The sequence below is a fragment of the Epithele typhae genome, assembly GCF_022376455.1.
Source record: "Epithele typhae strain CBS 203.58 chromosome Unknown BXZ73scaffold_19, whole genome shotgun sequence".
NCBI lineage: Eukaryota > Fungi > Basidiomycota > Agaricomycetes > Polyporales > Epitheliaceae > Epithele > Epithele typhae.
In genome coordinates, this window is record NW_025954210.1 from 148,694 (window position 1) to 162,104 (window position 13,411).

General features: G+C 62.0%; 4 protein-coding genes across 4 annotated transcripts; 1 reads left to right on the forward strand and 3 right to left on the reverse strand.

Moving 5' to 3' along the window:
• Window positions 1-3,563: 3,563 nt before the first annotated feature.
• On the forward strand, window positions 3,564-4,850 carry BXZ73DRAFT_76966 (heme peroxidase; the record flags this gene model as incomplete). The annotated part of the gene is made up of 5 exons (XM_048022549.1): window positions 3,564-3,671; window positions 3,721-3,810; window positions 3,861-3,915; window positions 3,964-4,498; window positions 4,559-4,850. The coding sequence occupies 5 exons, from the start codon at window positions 3,564-3,566 to the stop codon at window positions 4,848-4,850; spliced, it is 1,080 nt and encodes a 359-aa protein (XP_047878593.1).
• A 1,873-nt stretch (window positions 4,851-6,723) lies between these two features.
• Window positions 6,724-8,269, reverse strand: BXZ73DRAFT_100671 (uncharacterized protein; the record flags this gene model as incomplete). Its single annotated transcript, XM_048014643.1, has 8 exons — window positions 6,724-7,095; window positions 7,153-7,227; window positions 7,281-7,392; window positions 7,454-7,604; window positions 7,666-7,768; window positions 7,826-8,042; window positions 8,100-8,142; window positions 8,206-8,269. 8 exons carry the CDS (start codon window positions 8,267-8,269, stop codon window positions 6,724-6,726), a joined length of 1,137 nt encoding a protein of 378 aa, XP_047878594.1.
• Window positions 8,270-9,232: 963 nt separating this feature from the next.
• On the reverse strand, window positions 9,233-10,112 carry BXZ73DRAFT_45745 (uncharacterized protein; the record flags this gene model as incomplete). The annotated part of the gene is made up of 4 exons (XM_048019562.1): window positions 9,233-9,408; window positions 9,486-9,742; window positions 9,817-9,977; window positions 10,053-10,112. Coding segments are annotated over 4 exons (654 nt in total), but the record flags the coding sequence as incomplete, so codon positions are not given.
• Window positions 10,113-12,505: 2,393 nt separating this feature from the next.
• On the reverse strand, window positions 12,506-13,346 carry BXZ73DRAFT_76969 (uncharacterized protein; the record flags this gene model as incomplete). Its single annotated transcript, XM_048022550.1, has 6 exons — window positions 12,506-12,626; window positions 12,675-12,705; window positions 12,789-12,840; window positions 12,896-12,997; window positions 13,037-13,179; window positions 13,211-13,346. The coding sequence occupies 6 exons, from the start codon at window positions 13,344-13,346 to the stop codon at window positions 12,506-12,508; spliced, it is 585 nt and encodes a 194-aa protein (XP_047878596.1).
• Between the last annotated feature and the right edge of the window lie 65 nt (window positions 13,347-13,411).

Genomic DNA, 13,411 nt, shown 5'->3' on the forward strand with positions numbered 1-13,411 from the left:
GTATGTTTCACAGCCCGCGGCGGCCATGTGTTCCCTCTTCCATGCCGTCCGTCTCCCCTCCGTGTCGCTCGTGCCTCGGCGTCGTGTTCTCTATGCACGCCCGCGCGCGTGCATTAGATCCGGGACCGACGTCGGCGCGTCGCCGCCCCCTTTGGCTGTCGTTCCTCTTGCTCCCATCCACCTAGCATCCGCGTGTGCGTCCACCAGAGACGCGTCTACCCCCACTCACGACCTCGTCTACGATCCAGGATCCAGGTCACGACTCGGCTATCCTATTCCCCGGTATTAAGCATCGCGCATTCTCTTCCCGTCGTCGTCCATTCGCATTCCAATTCCCGTCTTCGCTGCATCATCTCATCCCATCTCACCCATCGTTCTCCCAGTCCCGGCCTCGGTCTGTTTCCGTGCTCTTGTCCATCGCTTTCGCATTGCCTTCGCATCTCGCTTCGCACATAATCCCCGGTTCCCTTTGCGCCGCACATACCATACCATACTCGACATCACCCCATGCCCCGCGTCCGCGCTCATCCGCGCTCCCACCCCCCTGTCTCTCACTCCCTGCCCCGCCTGTCCGTCCGTCAGTGCATTCACGACGAGCCTTCATCCCCGCCCACCGTCTCTACTCCGCCGCCCCCCAGTCTACGTCCCGCGGACGCGTGCTGCCACGCGCCCCTCACGTTACTCACATAATGACCCGTTCGTGTATTATAGGTATGTGGATCGCCCCGCGCGAGTGGATGTGGATGGCTTCAGAGGAAAAGGAGGAGGTCGGAAAAGCGAATGATACTGGTTTCTTGCCCCCGCGGCTATGCCGCGCGCGTTGCTCGTTTTCTTTGTGTGCTGGTCGTCGGCTGGCAATCGGAACCTGTCGGGAACTGGCGATGGAGCGGCCCGACGAGCCCCGAGGCAGTAGTCTGCGCATTGTGCCCGCTCTACGATGATCATGCAGCACCGTACGCCCGCTGTCTCTGGAGTCTGCCTATCATCTAGATGTGTAGACTGGGGACATGAAGACATGTTGCGTCCGTCGTGGTAGGCAAGTGCGTTGCTCCCTCAATCTGCCTGCAATAACGCCACGCCGCCCGACACACGCCACGGCGAAACGGCTCGCTCTGGACGGAGAACGTCCTCTGGCCGGGTCTACGAACAGGATCCTGTCGCCGCATTCCGAATATCCCTCGTCGCGCTCTTCGTGAGAGCACGCCCCTCGTCCTCATCGACAGCACCCACGTCCCGGACCCGCGCCCCCCGGGCGGCCCGCTGCGAAAGCACCCCCGACCCCGCACGCTCGGTTAGCTGCAGGGCTGCGAGGATCCGACGTCGCGCCCCGCCCGGGCTGTGGGTGCTCGACCGCATATGCAGTGCAGACCCGAAGCCCCGGCTATCCCTCTTCGGGTCCCCCGGGCTGGTAGCAGCACTGTGCCTGTTCCCGCGCACCCAATTCCTCCAGCCACCAGCCCCGGCGCGTCCACCCTACGCGTGGCGTTCTGGCGTGCGTGCGTGCGTGCCCGAGTCGCGCGGAAACGGCGGGCGGACCCTCGGGTTCGCCGCCGCTGTGCTTTCGTCCCGTCTGGGTTTGGAGCTCTCGCGTTGCTGCCCAGCGCGGGCGACAGTGTCCGTCGTGGGGCGCGCGAACCTGGCAGGAGAATCGCGCTAGCCATGCCTGACCCGCCGCGTTCTGTGCATCTCCATCTCTCTCGCGATGGTCGCTCCCGAGGACGGCTGGTCGCCGCGCTTCTGCGCTGCGTGGGCGCGCCGTCCGAGGAACGCGCCCGAAAGTCAGAAGGGAGACAATCTCACGCTAGGTACCTTCCGCCGTCGGCCTGTCGAGCCCGCTTCAAGCCGAGGGAGCTTCGTCCCGGTCGGGGGCGTCTTCGAGAGTTTGTGTGAGCGTGGCCGTGATTGACGCAGCTGGACTTCCCACAGATTCCGCCACGCCACGGCCTTCGTTGGCGGTGCGGCGCCTGGCCTGTCGCGGCGACTTCAGGAGCTCTGGGAGGGTGGAATGCCTGACGTGGGTGTGGGCAATAGGAAGCGACGTTTGGGTCAGGTCCGCGAATTTGTGGCGGACGTTGTGAGAGGCACCACATAGACCATGTGGCATATGACTGTTGTTGGCGGTGTTCCGCGGCCTACACAATCAAGGGTGGAGAGAGACGCGCTACTACTTCGCTGTCCTACGATCGACAACACAGGCATGGAAAGGTTTGGAACATCGCTTTATATGCGATCCGCGAAATTGCATAAAATCCGTGAGAGTACATAGGTGTGTTTCTTCAGACCTGAGGTTGTATTCCGATGCTTTGCAGCCAACGCCGGTTCGAGCGTCTATTCTGCGGCTGCAATGCACGCTGCCGTTTTGGGACAGATGACGCGGGCACTGCACTGCTTGCACGCTCTTGGCCGTGTCTTTCACCACGGAAACGATGGGAACCATCTCGTCTGCACCTCTGCCTTCGGTGCAGGCAACTCCACCTGCGACGTGCTCATGGACGGTGGGTGCTCTCACTGGCTTCCTCCTTCTTTGAGACTGCCGTGCGGCCTGCGCACGTTCTGACGTGGCCCCGACTGGTTCCCAGTGATGATTTCACAAAGCCGCCTCCCGAGCGCAGTCGGCGGACTCCCACGTCCACCTCACACGCTCACTGCTCTCATCTCAAACAAACACATCCATTCATTGCCCATCGCCTGTCCACACGTCGCCCCGCATTTTCGGAGTGGGTCCTCCCCGCCCCGTCGGACCTCCCCTCCCGTGCCTTTCACGTCGAAACCCTCCTCCGCGACACCCTGGCGCTCCGCAATCGGTCTCCGCAGACGGATGCGCCGAACACGCGTCCACCTCGCACACCTGCCGGGAGCCTTGCCCTGTCAGCCAGCGGCCCCGCGCACTCGCACGCCGGTGACTCAAGGCATTCCAGGTACACCTCCAAGTCCCCGACGCCGCCGCCGTCCATAGCGCACCGCGGCATCTTTGGACGCCCGCGTCGCGCCCGGATGCGCGCACTGCACAAACGCGTCGCGGTGCGTGTCGGCGACCACGAACGCATCGCAGACCGTGGAGCGCTGATGCTGCGATCGATGCAGGCGCACGCAGCGGCCGGGCGCGCCCGCCCGCGTTCCAGCGCGGGACGCTCTCCCACCCGCGTCGCGACGGCACAAATGCGTGAATGCGCGCATGCTGCGATGCCGTGACTCGGGCCCGCCTGCCGCCTGCGCGCGTTCCTGTGTCCCCGCCGCGAAACCGTCCGTCTTGGCAGCGGGAGGGGTGGCAGCGATGCGAGCCGTCCGTCGAGGCGTCGCGCCGTGAAGGTGGGATGCGGTGCGCCCGCAATCTACCAGCGCGTTATTGGATGACCTGCGCTCGGCCAAGGGGCAGGAGTGACACGCGCGGGGACGGCACCGACGTCTCGTGCGGGAGCGCAGAAGGTATAAAGAGGAGAGAGCTCAGGCCGAGGTTCCTCAGCTCACTGCTCTTTCCTCTTCGCCTTCAAGCTCCAGTCTCCCCTTCCCGGACTTCCGACCTACAGCACTTTCAGCTTCACCTTCGACACTAATCGTTAACAATGTTCTCCAAGACTATTGTGTCCCTCGTGTCTCTTGCGCTCCTCGCCTCGGCGACGCCTGCCAAGAAGGCGAAGTGCAGCAAGGGCCGTACCGCTTCCAGTGACAAGGTGAGGCGACTCGAGCACTGCGAGAAGCGTCTGCTGACATTCGATCTAGTGCTGCGTCTGGTTCGACGTCCTCGACGACATCCAGGAGAACCTCTTCGACGGCGGCGAGTGCGGTGAGGAGACTCACGAGTCTCTCCGCGTAGGTCGCCCCGCTTAGTCTCAGATTCCACGCGCTGATCCTCGATCTAGTTGACCTTCCACGACTGCATCACCTTCCCGATCGGCAAGAACGGCGGTGGATGCGGTACGCATCCCTTAGCAGCATTACTCGCACATACTGATGCTTCCGCAGATGGCTCGATCATGGCCTTCACCGACATTGAGGCCGGCTTCGATGCGTCCATCGGTCTCGACGAGATCGCCAACGAGCAGCGCCCCTTCGCCCTCAAGCACAACGTCTCCTTCGGCGACTTCATCCAGTTCGCCGGCGCCGTCGGCGTCTCCAACTGCGGCGGCGGCCCCCGCCTCCAGTTCCTCGCCGGCCGCTCCAACTACTCCACCGCGGCGCCCGACGGCCTCATCCCGCTCCCCGAGGACTCGACCGACAAGATCCTGAAGCGGATGGGCGCCGCGGGCTTCAGCCCGAACGAGGTCGTCGACCTCCTCGCGTCGCACTCCGTCGCGGCGCAGGACCACGTCCAGCCCTCGATCCACGGCAGCCCCTTCGACTCGACCCCGTCCGAGTTCGACGCGCAGTTCTTCGTCGAGACCCTCCTCAAGGGCGACATCATGCCCGCCGCGCCCGGAGTCACCACGCTCGGCACGGGCGAGGTCCTCTCGCCCTACCCCGGTGAGCTCCGCCTCAAGTCCGACTTCGAGCTCGCTCGGTGCGTCTCCCAGCTTCTGCTCCCGCACTCCGCGCGCTCACCCGCCTGATGCCCGCCCAGCGACCCGCGCACGGCGTGCGAGTGGCAGTCGTTCGCCACGAACCAGAAGCTGATGGTCGCCCGCTTCGAGGCCGCGATGAAGAAGATGACGACGCTCGGGAACAACCTCCGCTCGCTCACCGACTGCTCCGAGGTCATCCCCGTCCCGAAGGCCGCCGCGTCGCAGAAGGCGCACATCCCGGCGGGGAAGACGAACAAGGACATCGAGGCGTCCTGCAAGCGCAAGCCCTTCCCCATCCTCTCCGTCCTGCCTGGGCCCCAGACCTCCATCTCGCCCGTCCCTCCGTCGTAAGCGCGCCCCGCGCCGCTGTCCTGCACCAGACACCTGCAGTCGTGTCTTGGGCGCGGAGGCATAATCCGCACACTCGGTCTTTCCTTATAATCTTGGCTTACTCTTTACGCTACGGTTCGCTAATGGTGTACTCGACTCACGCTCTCTCACGTGCCCTTCTAAGGGCGACACGTTCGCTCTCCGGTGATAGGTATTATATTGGGGTCCTCCGATGGGCATCGTAGTAGCTTCTTGGATCACTAGTTGTGTAGTATGCATGGATCGACCACGGACCCGCTCGTAGCACTATTACCGTGTATTCGCCCGCGCAATGGATCGATGTTGTACAACTTCGTCTCTCCGTGTGGTTCGCTGTACTCGGTTCCGGGCTTGGAAGATCGCTTCAAGAACCTGAACCAACGTTCGAAGACTGGGAGTCCTACACCACACATTCCGCTCTTTTCCCCCGGGCTGTCGTGTCCCCACTTCTCTTCTACTGCCACGTCGTCCAGGGTGGGTTTCGGCGGCAGCGCCGCTCCCGTGCGTCTTCTCCAGATCCTTCTCGTCTACGGCGTCCCCAATCCTCGTCACGCGTGTCTTCCACCGCCCGCATCCCATCAGCGGAGCGGGCGAGTAAGCGAAGAAGAGAGCGCGAGGGGTCCTCCGTGCCTGTGACAGACGAGGCGGGGTCGCCGCGCTAGCGGCGTAAGAGGATTCGGCGTCCACCGAACCGGGGCTCCCAGCGTCGTCCTCCGGGATCGAGCTTGTCGCGCGGCGCCTGCGGTCGAGATACCGGGGGGCGGAAGTGACGAGGGCGACGACCAGCGCGCAGTCGACGGCGATCCCTGCGGTCACGGACCTGGGAGACTCCCGTTCCAGGCAATCATGGCGTGGTTGGGCAGAGTGGTGGATGCCATGCTTGTGGGCGATGCTCCGCTGGTGCCAAGAGGGACTGGGCCGTCGTTACGCCGTGTGGTGAGCGTCATGGGCGTGTACAGAAGCTCGGAGGTTGTAGTGTGGGTGGGTAACTTCTGAGAGTCAGTCAAGACTGAAACGCTATCGAAACAAACTGTCGCTGGGTGGTGAAACAGACTCGGCCTCCGACCTCGGAAGACGAAGCAGTCCACATAGTGATTGATCAGAGGCTGTTGTTGAAAATGCAATGGCCGCCTTATGGAAGGAAGATTCTCTGTTTCAGCCTATAAAGCCGTGCTATATGTTGCAGGGGTGGTCAAGGTGGTCACCGAATACGTGTGAGTGGATCGCTGTTCGAAACAGGAGTTGTGAGTACCTCTGTCGGATGAGAACTTTGGCAGCCATGGTGAAAGACCGAAAATCAAACGCGTGTGGCAGTGATGGTCGTTCCCGTAGCCTCGGGGGCGGCTCCGGTCCTAAACAGGCATCGTCCACGCTCGGATGTGGAATTCCTGCGGAGCGGTGTTTCGGTCAGCCTGGCGGTGTGCATGGATGGGAAAGTTGAGCAGAAGAAGTCGCTCTGGACACGCGCCTCGCCCGGGCGCCATTCGCCTCTCTGCCTCCTCCCACCATGTTACTCCAATTCTACGTGCTGTGTGCTCACCGTTGGTGCACGCTGTAGGGGCTTCTCCACACCGATATGCTCTCACCAATGGCTCCAGGCTTCCTCCGTCAAGCTGCATCTAGAACAGATACTCTCGCATGCTCGTAGAGTAAGCCCGCTCCCCGCCCCTCTTTCATGCGTATATGCAGGGGTGCGAGCTCTGTTCTGGACACAGAGGTGCGGGGGAATGCGCTGGTCGCGTTCCGCTGGGACGGCTACGCGGGTAGCAAGGACACATGGACCGCGGAACCAGTATGTCTCCCTTTCGATCCATGTTGTATATGCAGAGGATCCAATATGTCCGTCGTTGAAATGTCACACCATATCCTCTGCGGGTCCGTGCGACCTCCGCGCGTGGGCGGCCTCCCGCATCTCCAGTACGTCGCCCCCTTTCTCCGTGTCCCCTCCCTCGTACCGCATCGCATCCCCTCGCATCCCCTCGTCCGTCTTCGCCGCAAGTTTTGGCTTCAGCGAGCCCGCCGTCCGCTCGCTCGCGAACGTGTCCGTCCCGTTCTCGTCGCGACTGTTGCCCGCGACGCGCCAGCTGAGCGCCGCGTCCAGCTCGGCGCGCCGCGGGTCCGCCCACGCGTCCGCGCGCGCCCTCGACTGCATCTCCGCGCGCGTCATGTCGTCGTGGAACGTGATCTTGAGACAGACGAGGACGATGATGATCGTCGGGTATATTCCCTGTGGGGAGGTTCAGCGGTGCGGACGCGCGGACGAGGACGGGGCGCGGGGGCGTACCGTGAGGTGGTTGAGCATGTCTGCGATGACGTAGACCCCGTTGTTGTTCCCGAGGAAGAGCACGATGGTGACGACCTGGCGCGCGGGTCAGTGGTGGTGCGGGCGCAGGTCCCGAAGAGGGAGCGCACCACGGCGATGCAGTAGGTCGCGCCGGACTCGATGATGAGCAGGAGCGCGCTGTAGTACTTCCCGCCCCCCGTCACGCTGGCGTTCATGTTCTTCATCACGCGCAGGTTCTTCCTTCGGACCGACGGTCAAAGGTGAGCGTTGAACCTACGGGTGTCGAGTCCGACTCGCTCACCAAGCTTTCCAGGAGATCATCACCACCGAGTACATGTTGGCGACGAAGGAGAGTGCGCCGAAGAACGCGAACCAAGTGGTGATGCTGCCGACGAAGAGCCCGCCGCCCGCCGGTGAGCGCGACAGTGCGACGGTCATCCCGATCCCCGACGCTTCAGCCCAAGATGTGTGTAAGTACGTCGTCGTCGTCGTAGGCGCGACCGTGGGGCTCACCGACACCACCAGTGATGCACGCAACCGGGAAGACGAGGATGCGCCAGTCCCCGCCCCAAAGCACCCACGTCCTCCAGCACACGATCGAGTCCCCCAACAAGCACTGCAGAACGCGTGGTCAGCAAGTGCGCGAGCTCGAGCGCGACACCACTGGACGGACGTTGATGAGCTCCAAGCAGATCTGGCCCCAGATGAGCGGGTCCCCCTGCTCTTCGAGGATGGAGAGGCCGCCTTCGATCGCGTGCTGGTCGAAGAACGCCATGAGGTCGACGCGGAGGGCCATCGCGACGTGGACGGTGGACATGCAGTACATGAGCACGGTCAGCGCGGTCATGACCAGGTTCGTCCGCGCCATCCTCTGCTTGCGTGATTTGCGGCTAACGGGCTCGTCAGCGTGATGTTCGTCGCGGGTCGCGGTGTGAACGGTGACTTACAGCAGGAGGTAGAGGGCCCCGCCGGCAAGCACGGTGTACATCCCTAGGCGAAGGAACAGCGCAGCGTTGCCGTGGGTCGCAATCGTGAAGCATCGGGAGCACGCACCGTGCAAGATCGCCTCACAGAACATGGCGATGAAGTACGCCTTGGGGAGCGAAACACCACTCATGGTAAGTCTGCGCAATGGGAGGGTCGTGTTGGGAGTCAGTCGAGGGCCGTTTATGACTGACAGTACGAAACCCTCGGATGTTTTGGAGAAGAGGCGCGGCAGTGCGCACTTGCAGGGAAAGCACGCTCGCAGTGGGCGACGTGAATGCTCCGGGGTGCTGGAGCGTGCAGGTGTCGGAGAGGCTGGGGCGTGAGGCAGGGATGTGCGTGTGCTGCGCCGTCCATTCCGGGCGATTGTCGCACACCAGCTGTCTAGGAAGCCTGGAAGCGTGGCCGGTGCGCGATCGCTCCCGTAACTCCGTCGCGGTTTTGGTTTGTGCTCAACGCTGACGGTTCTTGCTTTCTAAACAGGCTATGCTCGATGTGCAGCGGCGTGTTAGAACGAGGTGAACGTCGGCACTGTCTTCCAAGACCGGAAGATCTTGTGGGGAACGGAGGTCATTGGTTCCGCAACTCAATACATGATTGATTCACTGAGTTTAAGGTTGCTTCCCCAGCAGGAGAACGCGTTGCCTGTGCGATCTCCGGCCTGTACCGGGGTGGCGCCGGTAGATACTGCGTCTTTGTGCTACTCGGTCAAAGTCGATGCAAAGAGCGTGTACTCAGTTTATGACGTCATCGGGTTTCTCAGACACCTCTCGCAAACCTCCGTCGTGCGACATGAGCGATTGAAACTGTTCTGGCCGCCTGTTGTTCCAACGTCCGACCTTTTCCGTTCACTGTGCTCGCCACTGTACCGCGCCACGTGTTTCTCCCTGTCCACCGCCATCTCCCGCGCATCCGTCCGTTGCCCAGAGAAGCCAAAGCGCGGCGTCTCGCTTCGAATTCCACACGAGGCGCAAAGGGGGCGAACGGAGCACGCACGCGGCGGCCACCACAGCAAGCATCTCGATCTCAACGCATCTCCCATTAAGAGCTACTACGTATCGTATGATGTACCGCACTCGGACGGACGACGCCGGCCTCAGGCCGAGCACGTCTGCTCCGCGGCGATGTCCCACGTGCTCCGGAGCGCCGCGCCGTTGTAGCTGAACGCCGGGAAGTCGCTCGTGCCCGCGGGGAGCGCCGCGTTCGTGGCCACGCACTGCGCCGTGAACAGGCTCGTGACGCCCGCGGGGAGCACGAGCTGGCCGGTCTTCGCTGTGGATCATGGCGCGCGTCAGCGGTGTGAGAGAGAGATAGAGAGAGAAAGAGAGAGAGAGAGAGAGAAGACGCACTGGAGCGGTTGAGGAGCGAGAAGCGGACGACGTTCGCCGCGCTCACCCCGGGCACGACCGACTTGAGGTAGAGCGTGCGCGAGGTCTCCTTCGCGGCCTTGACGGACGCCGTCGCGGAGTCGCCGACGAGCGCCTCGGGCAGGAACGCCTTGCGGACCGCCGTCCGCCAGTTCGCGGAGCTCTTGGCGAAGATTGCGCAGAGCACCGCGGTCGTGCCCTTGTTCACCTTCGCGTTGTTGTTCGCGAACGCGATCGCGCTGTCCGTGCCGCGGCGTCAGCGTTCCAGGTTCCTGCCGTGCGGGCGAGAGCGGGTCGGGACTCGAGCACTCACATGTCCTTGTCGTCGGTGACGTACACCCCGGGCCCGTTCTCCGCGTCCGCGCCGCTGCTGCCCGCGGCCTGGTTCGAGTCAAAGTCGAAGAAGTCGAAGAAGCCGGTCGCCTTCGTCGGCTTCGCGAGCTGGCCCTGCTGCTTCCAGAACGCGGCCGTGTCCTGCGCGCACGCGGGGTCGCGGGGTCTCGGTCAGCGCAGTCCGGGTGCACAAAACGCGCGACGGTGCGGACGTACGCTGTTCGTGCCGTGCCAGCCGATGAACTCCGGCGCGTCGCGCCGGAAGAGGTGCGCGAGCTCCTCGAACGGCACCTCGCGCGCGCTGCGCTTGTTCTTGAACTTGTTCGGCACGCACTTCGCCGCGCGGCGCTCTAGGACGGCGCCGCTGTCCTGAAGCAGCTCCTCAGTACGTTGGGGCGTGGCATCGCACTATGAGGACAGCGTACCTCAAGGTTGGCGTCCGCGAACGTGCCCGCGCCGACGTCCTGAGCGTCCTTCCGGTGGAGCTAGATCGATCGCGTAAGGATTTGGGAAACGGGTCCGAGCAGATCGAACGCACCTCGCGGACGTCCGCGGACGCTTCCGGAACGGGAATGGCGTTGACCGAGAGGGAGACACCGAGGACGGCGAGAACGAGGAGGCGGGTGATGGAGGGCATGATGGTGTGCTGGGTGGGTCGTGGGGGAGAAAAAATATGGTTGGACGGGTTGAAGGAAGGCGATGAGTTCGTAAGTAGAAAGCCGCACAGCTGCAATGACAGGAGGACGAGGACGTTAGCCGCTTTCCCTCGCGCGACCGAACGGGGCGTTCTTACCAGCTGTAAAAGTCAGGGAGAGCGAGGAGAAGGTAAAGGCACTGGGTGGCTCGAAGGAAACAAAAGAGCTGGGGATTCGTGCCGACCCCGACGGGTTTATATAGCTGCCCGAGACGATCCTCCGCTCCAAGCGCTTGTGTGCTCGACGGATGGCAGCTGACGGCGGACGTGTTGTCATGATCAGTGCACTGCAGATACGTCAAAGTGTATTGGATTTGAGGAGGGCTTCGTGGAACGATCCGCGTCGGGTCTGTACCGCATCAGGTCACAACATACCCCTGCGTACCTATGGTACCGTGCTCCGGGCCCCGGCACCAAATATTTGATGAAGACTTCGGTCGGCTGCTAGGGGGACAGCGTTGAACATGCACGTGAGGGGTGTTGATGGCGGTGCCCGAAGAGACGTGGAAGGGCGGAGCAGCCTCAGCGCGAGCTCCAGAGAATGCGCGTCGAGACCTGTCGCCACGGTCTTGCTTGGAAGCAAGCCTACCGGTGATCGGCGTTGCAGCGTATGTCGCACATCGCTGTCGGCGTGCCATGTATGAGGTCGGAGCCGACGGTGGTGTTCAAAAACACCAACGTCAGACACAAGCTCACGAAAGACAGGCGTCCACACTCACCTCATTCGGGCCCCATGCCGTCTGTCCCTGTCGAATTCGAACTTCCCGTCCAGGATGAGAGCGACGGATGCCGCGGTGCGTAGCCATCGTGACATGGCCTGACTCAAAAGTTCCCAAACCCCGCAAACCCATCGAGGTTCGCTTCAAGTCACCAAAACGCGTGTTCCATACACACATCGCGGCAATTGCATGATGAAGCGTGCGTGGTTGCGACGCCGAGGTCGAAGGCGTGCGATGCGGAGGTGTTCGATCTGGACTTTGGCGCGCGTCTGGGAAAGTCTTGGCGCCCCTCCCGAAACGGGCGCCCAGCCCGCTAGACGCCCTCTACGTCACCTCGGCACTATCGACTCGATCCTCTCGCCGCCCCCAGGTCGGAGCGCTTGAGCTCTGCAGTGAGCTGCGCTTACTTCGAGCTCGCCGTGTATTTCTACTCTCGTAATCCCCGCGCTCACGCCTTAATGTTTGCAGTGGTCTGCGCTCCGCGTGCGAGTGGCAGTTCGTCATGAACAGCACTGAGCAGGAGGCTGATGGTCACCCGCCCAGTCGAAGCCGCGATGAAGGCGACCGTGCTCGGCGGCAACCACGTCCGCTCCCTGCTCCGATCGAGGTCATCCCCGTGCCCAAGCCCGCGCCGTTGCAGCAAGACCTCGAGGCGTTGTGCAAGGGAACGGAGCATCAGCAAAACGGGGGATTCGAAGATAATGCATCGCAGTGCGTGATCAACGGCCGTATTGCATGGTAAGTAATCGCAAGACAGATCACGTATGACAGGGTGGTAGCCGTAGACGGCCATCGGTCGTCTGGCATGGCAATCTACCGCCTTCTAGACGCCGGTTGGTCGGACAATTGTCTTCTCCCGCCGCACAATGTAATACATGAGGGGGCCGATGGCAATACACGAGGGAGACAATGGCAATACCTGGCTGCACGCATTGTAGTTGTCCGACCATACACAAGGGGCGACATGGTAATCTGACACAATGATTTTAGACCCTTGTCATATGTTGGGATGTAAGACCGCATTTTGTAGCACACAGGTTGCCGCTGGTTGGATAGTGGTCGATTAAAACACGCATTAATCATTCAGAAGAACCTATCGGATCATGGAAAATATAATACGAGACTACTGGAGATGTGGAGACACAAGAACGAAAGTGAATCACGAGCTTTCCGCACTTTGAACATACATGATTACATCTGTAAAATGAGACGGTGAGCGAGTGCTGCCGTAGACAAGTGCATACCATACATACCTGTCAATCGTCGCCTGACGCGTCGCCGACAGGCTCCTCGGTGTCCCAGGTCTCCTCTTTGCTGTCACTCTCTTCGAGCATCTGATCGCCTGTGGTCGGGGGACAGTCTGCATCGGAAGCGAACCTGCAAAATACGTCAGAAGACGCCCGAAGACGTGACCGAGGAGCTCACCAAAGCAGCAGTAGCGACGACGGAGTACAGCCTGAAGCTGTTGGCGTCCATGGCCGTCCCCTCCGCAACGGACTTCTGGCCCGGCTGCTTCCAAGTTCCGAGTGAGTAACCCACCCGCATCGCCGCAGATCGCAGCCGCCGGGTTGCCGTACAAGGCCTTGTAAGCCTGCTAACAATATGCAACTGTCAATTAAGATGTATGGTAAAAAACCGACGCTTACCTTGAGTATCAACTGGCCCGGGGCAGGCGGGCGGGCGCCGTTGAGGAGCCCTTTACGAGCTCGTGGCTTGGTCGGGTCGACCTCACTCAAACTCTCGCTGTTCTACATTCAGAGAATGCACGACGAGGGGGCGACGAGGACCATCGGCACGAGGACCTGGTGCATTGGCTGAGCGGCAGGGGCGGGATGTGGCTCTCCTTCGAGAGGCTCGACCGGAGCAGGGTGCTTGCCGTGAGTCCGACCGGAGGCACCAAGGGCAGCCTGATCGCACGATTGGACCTCAGCTAGACACATTTGAATGAATGGGCTACGTACCGATGTGCGCCTGATCCCATTCTCTGAACCACCTGCCACCCGGGGACCGGGTGTGGTGGAACCCGGTCGCCGTGTCCGACTCGCCCCAGGCGTTGCATACACGTGCAGTCTGTGAGAGGCTGGGGAACTTGACCATGATCAGATGAGAGGAGGAGAGGGAGAGGGAGATATCGCACCAGGTATGTGCTCTTCATATACCTG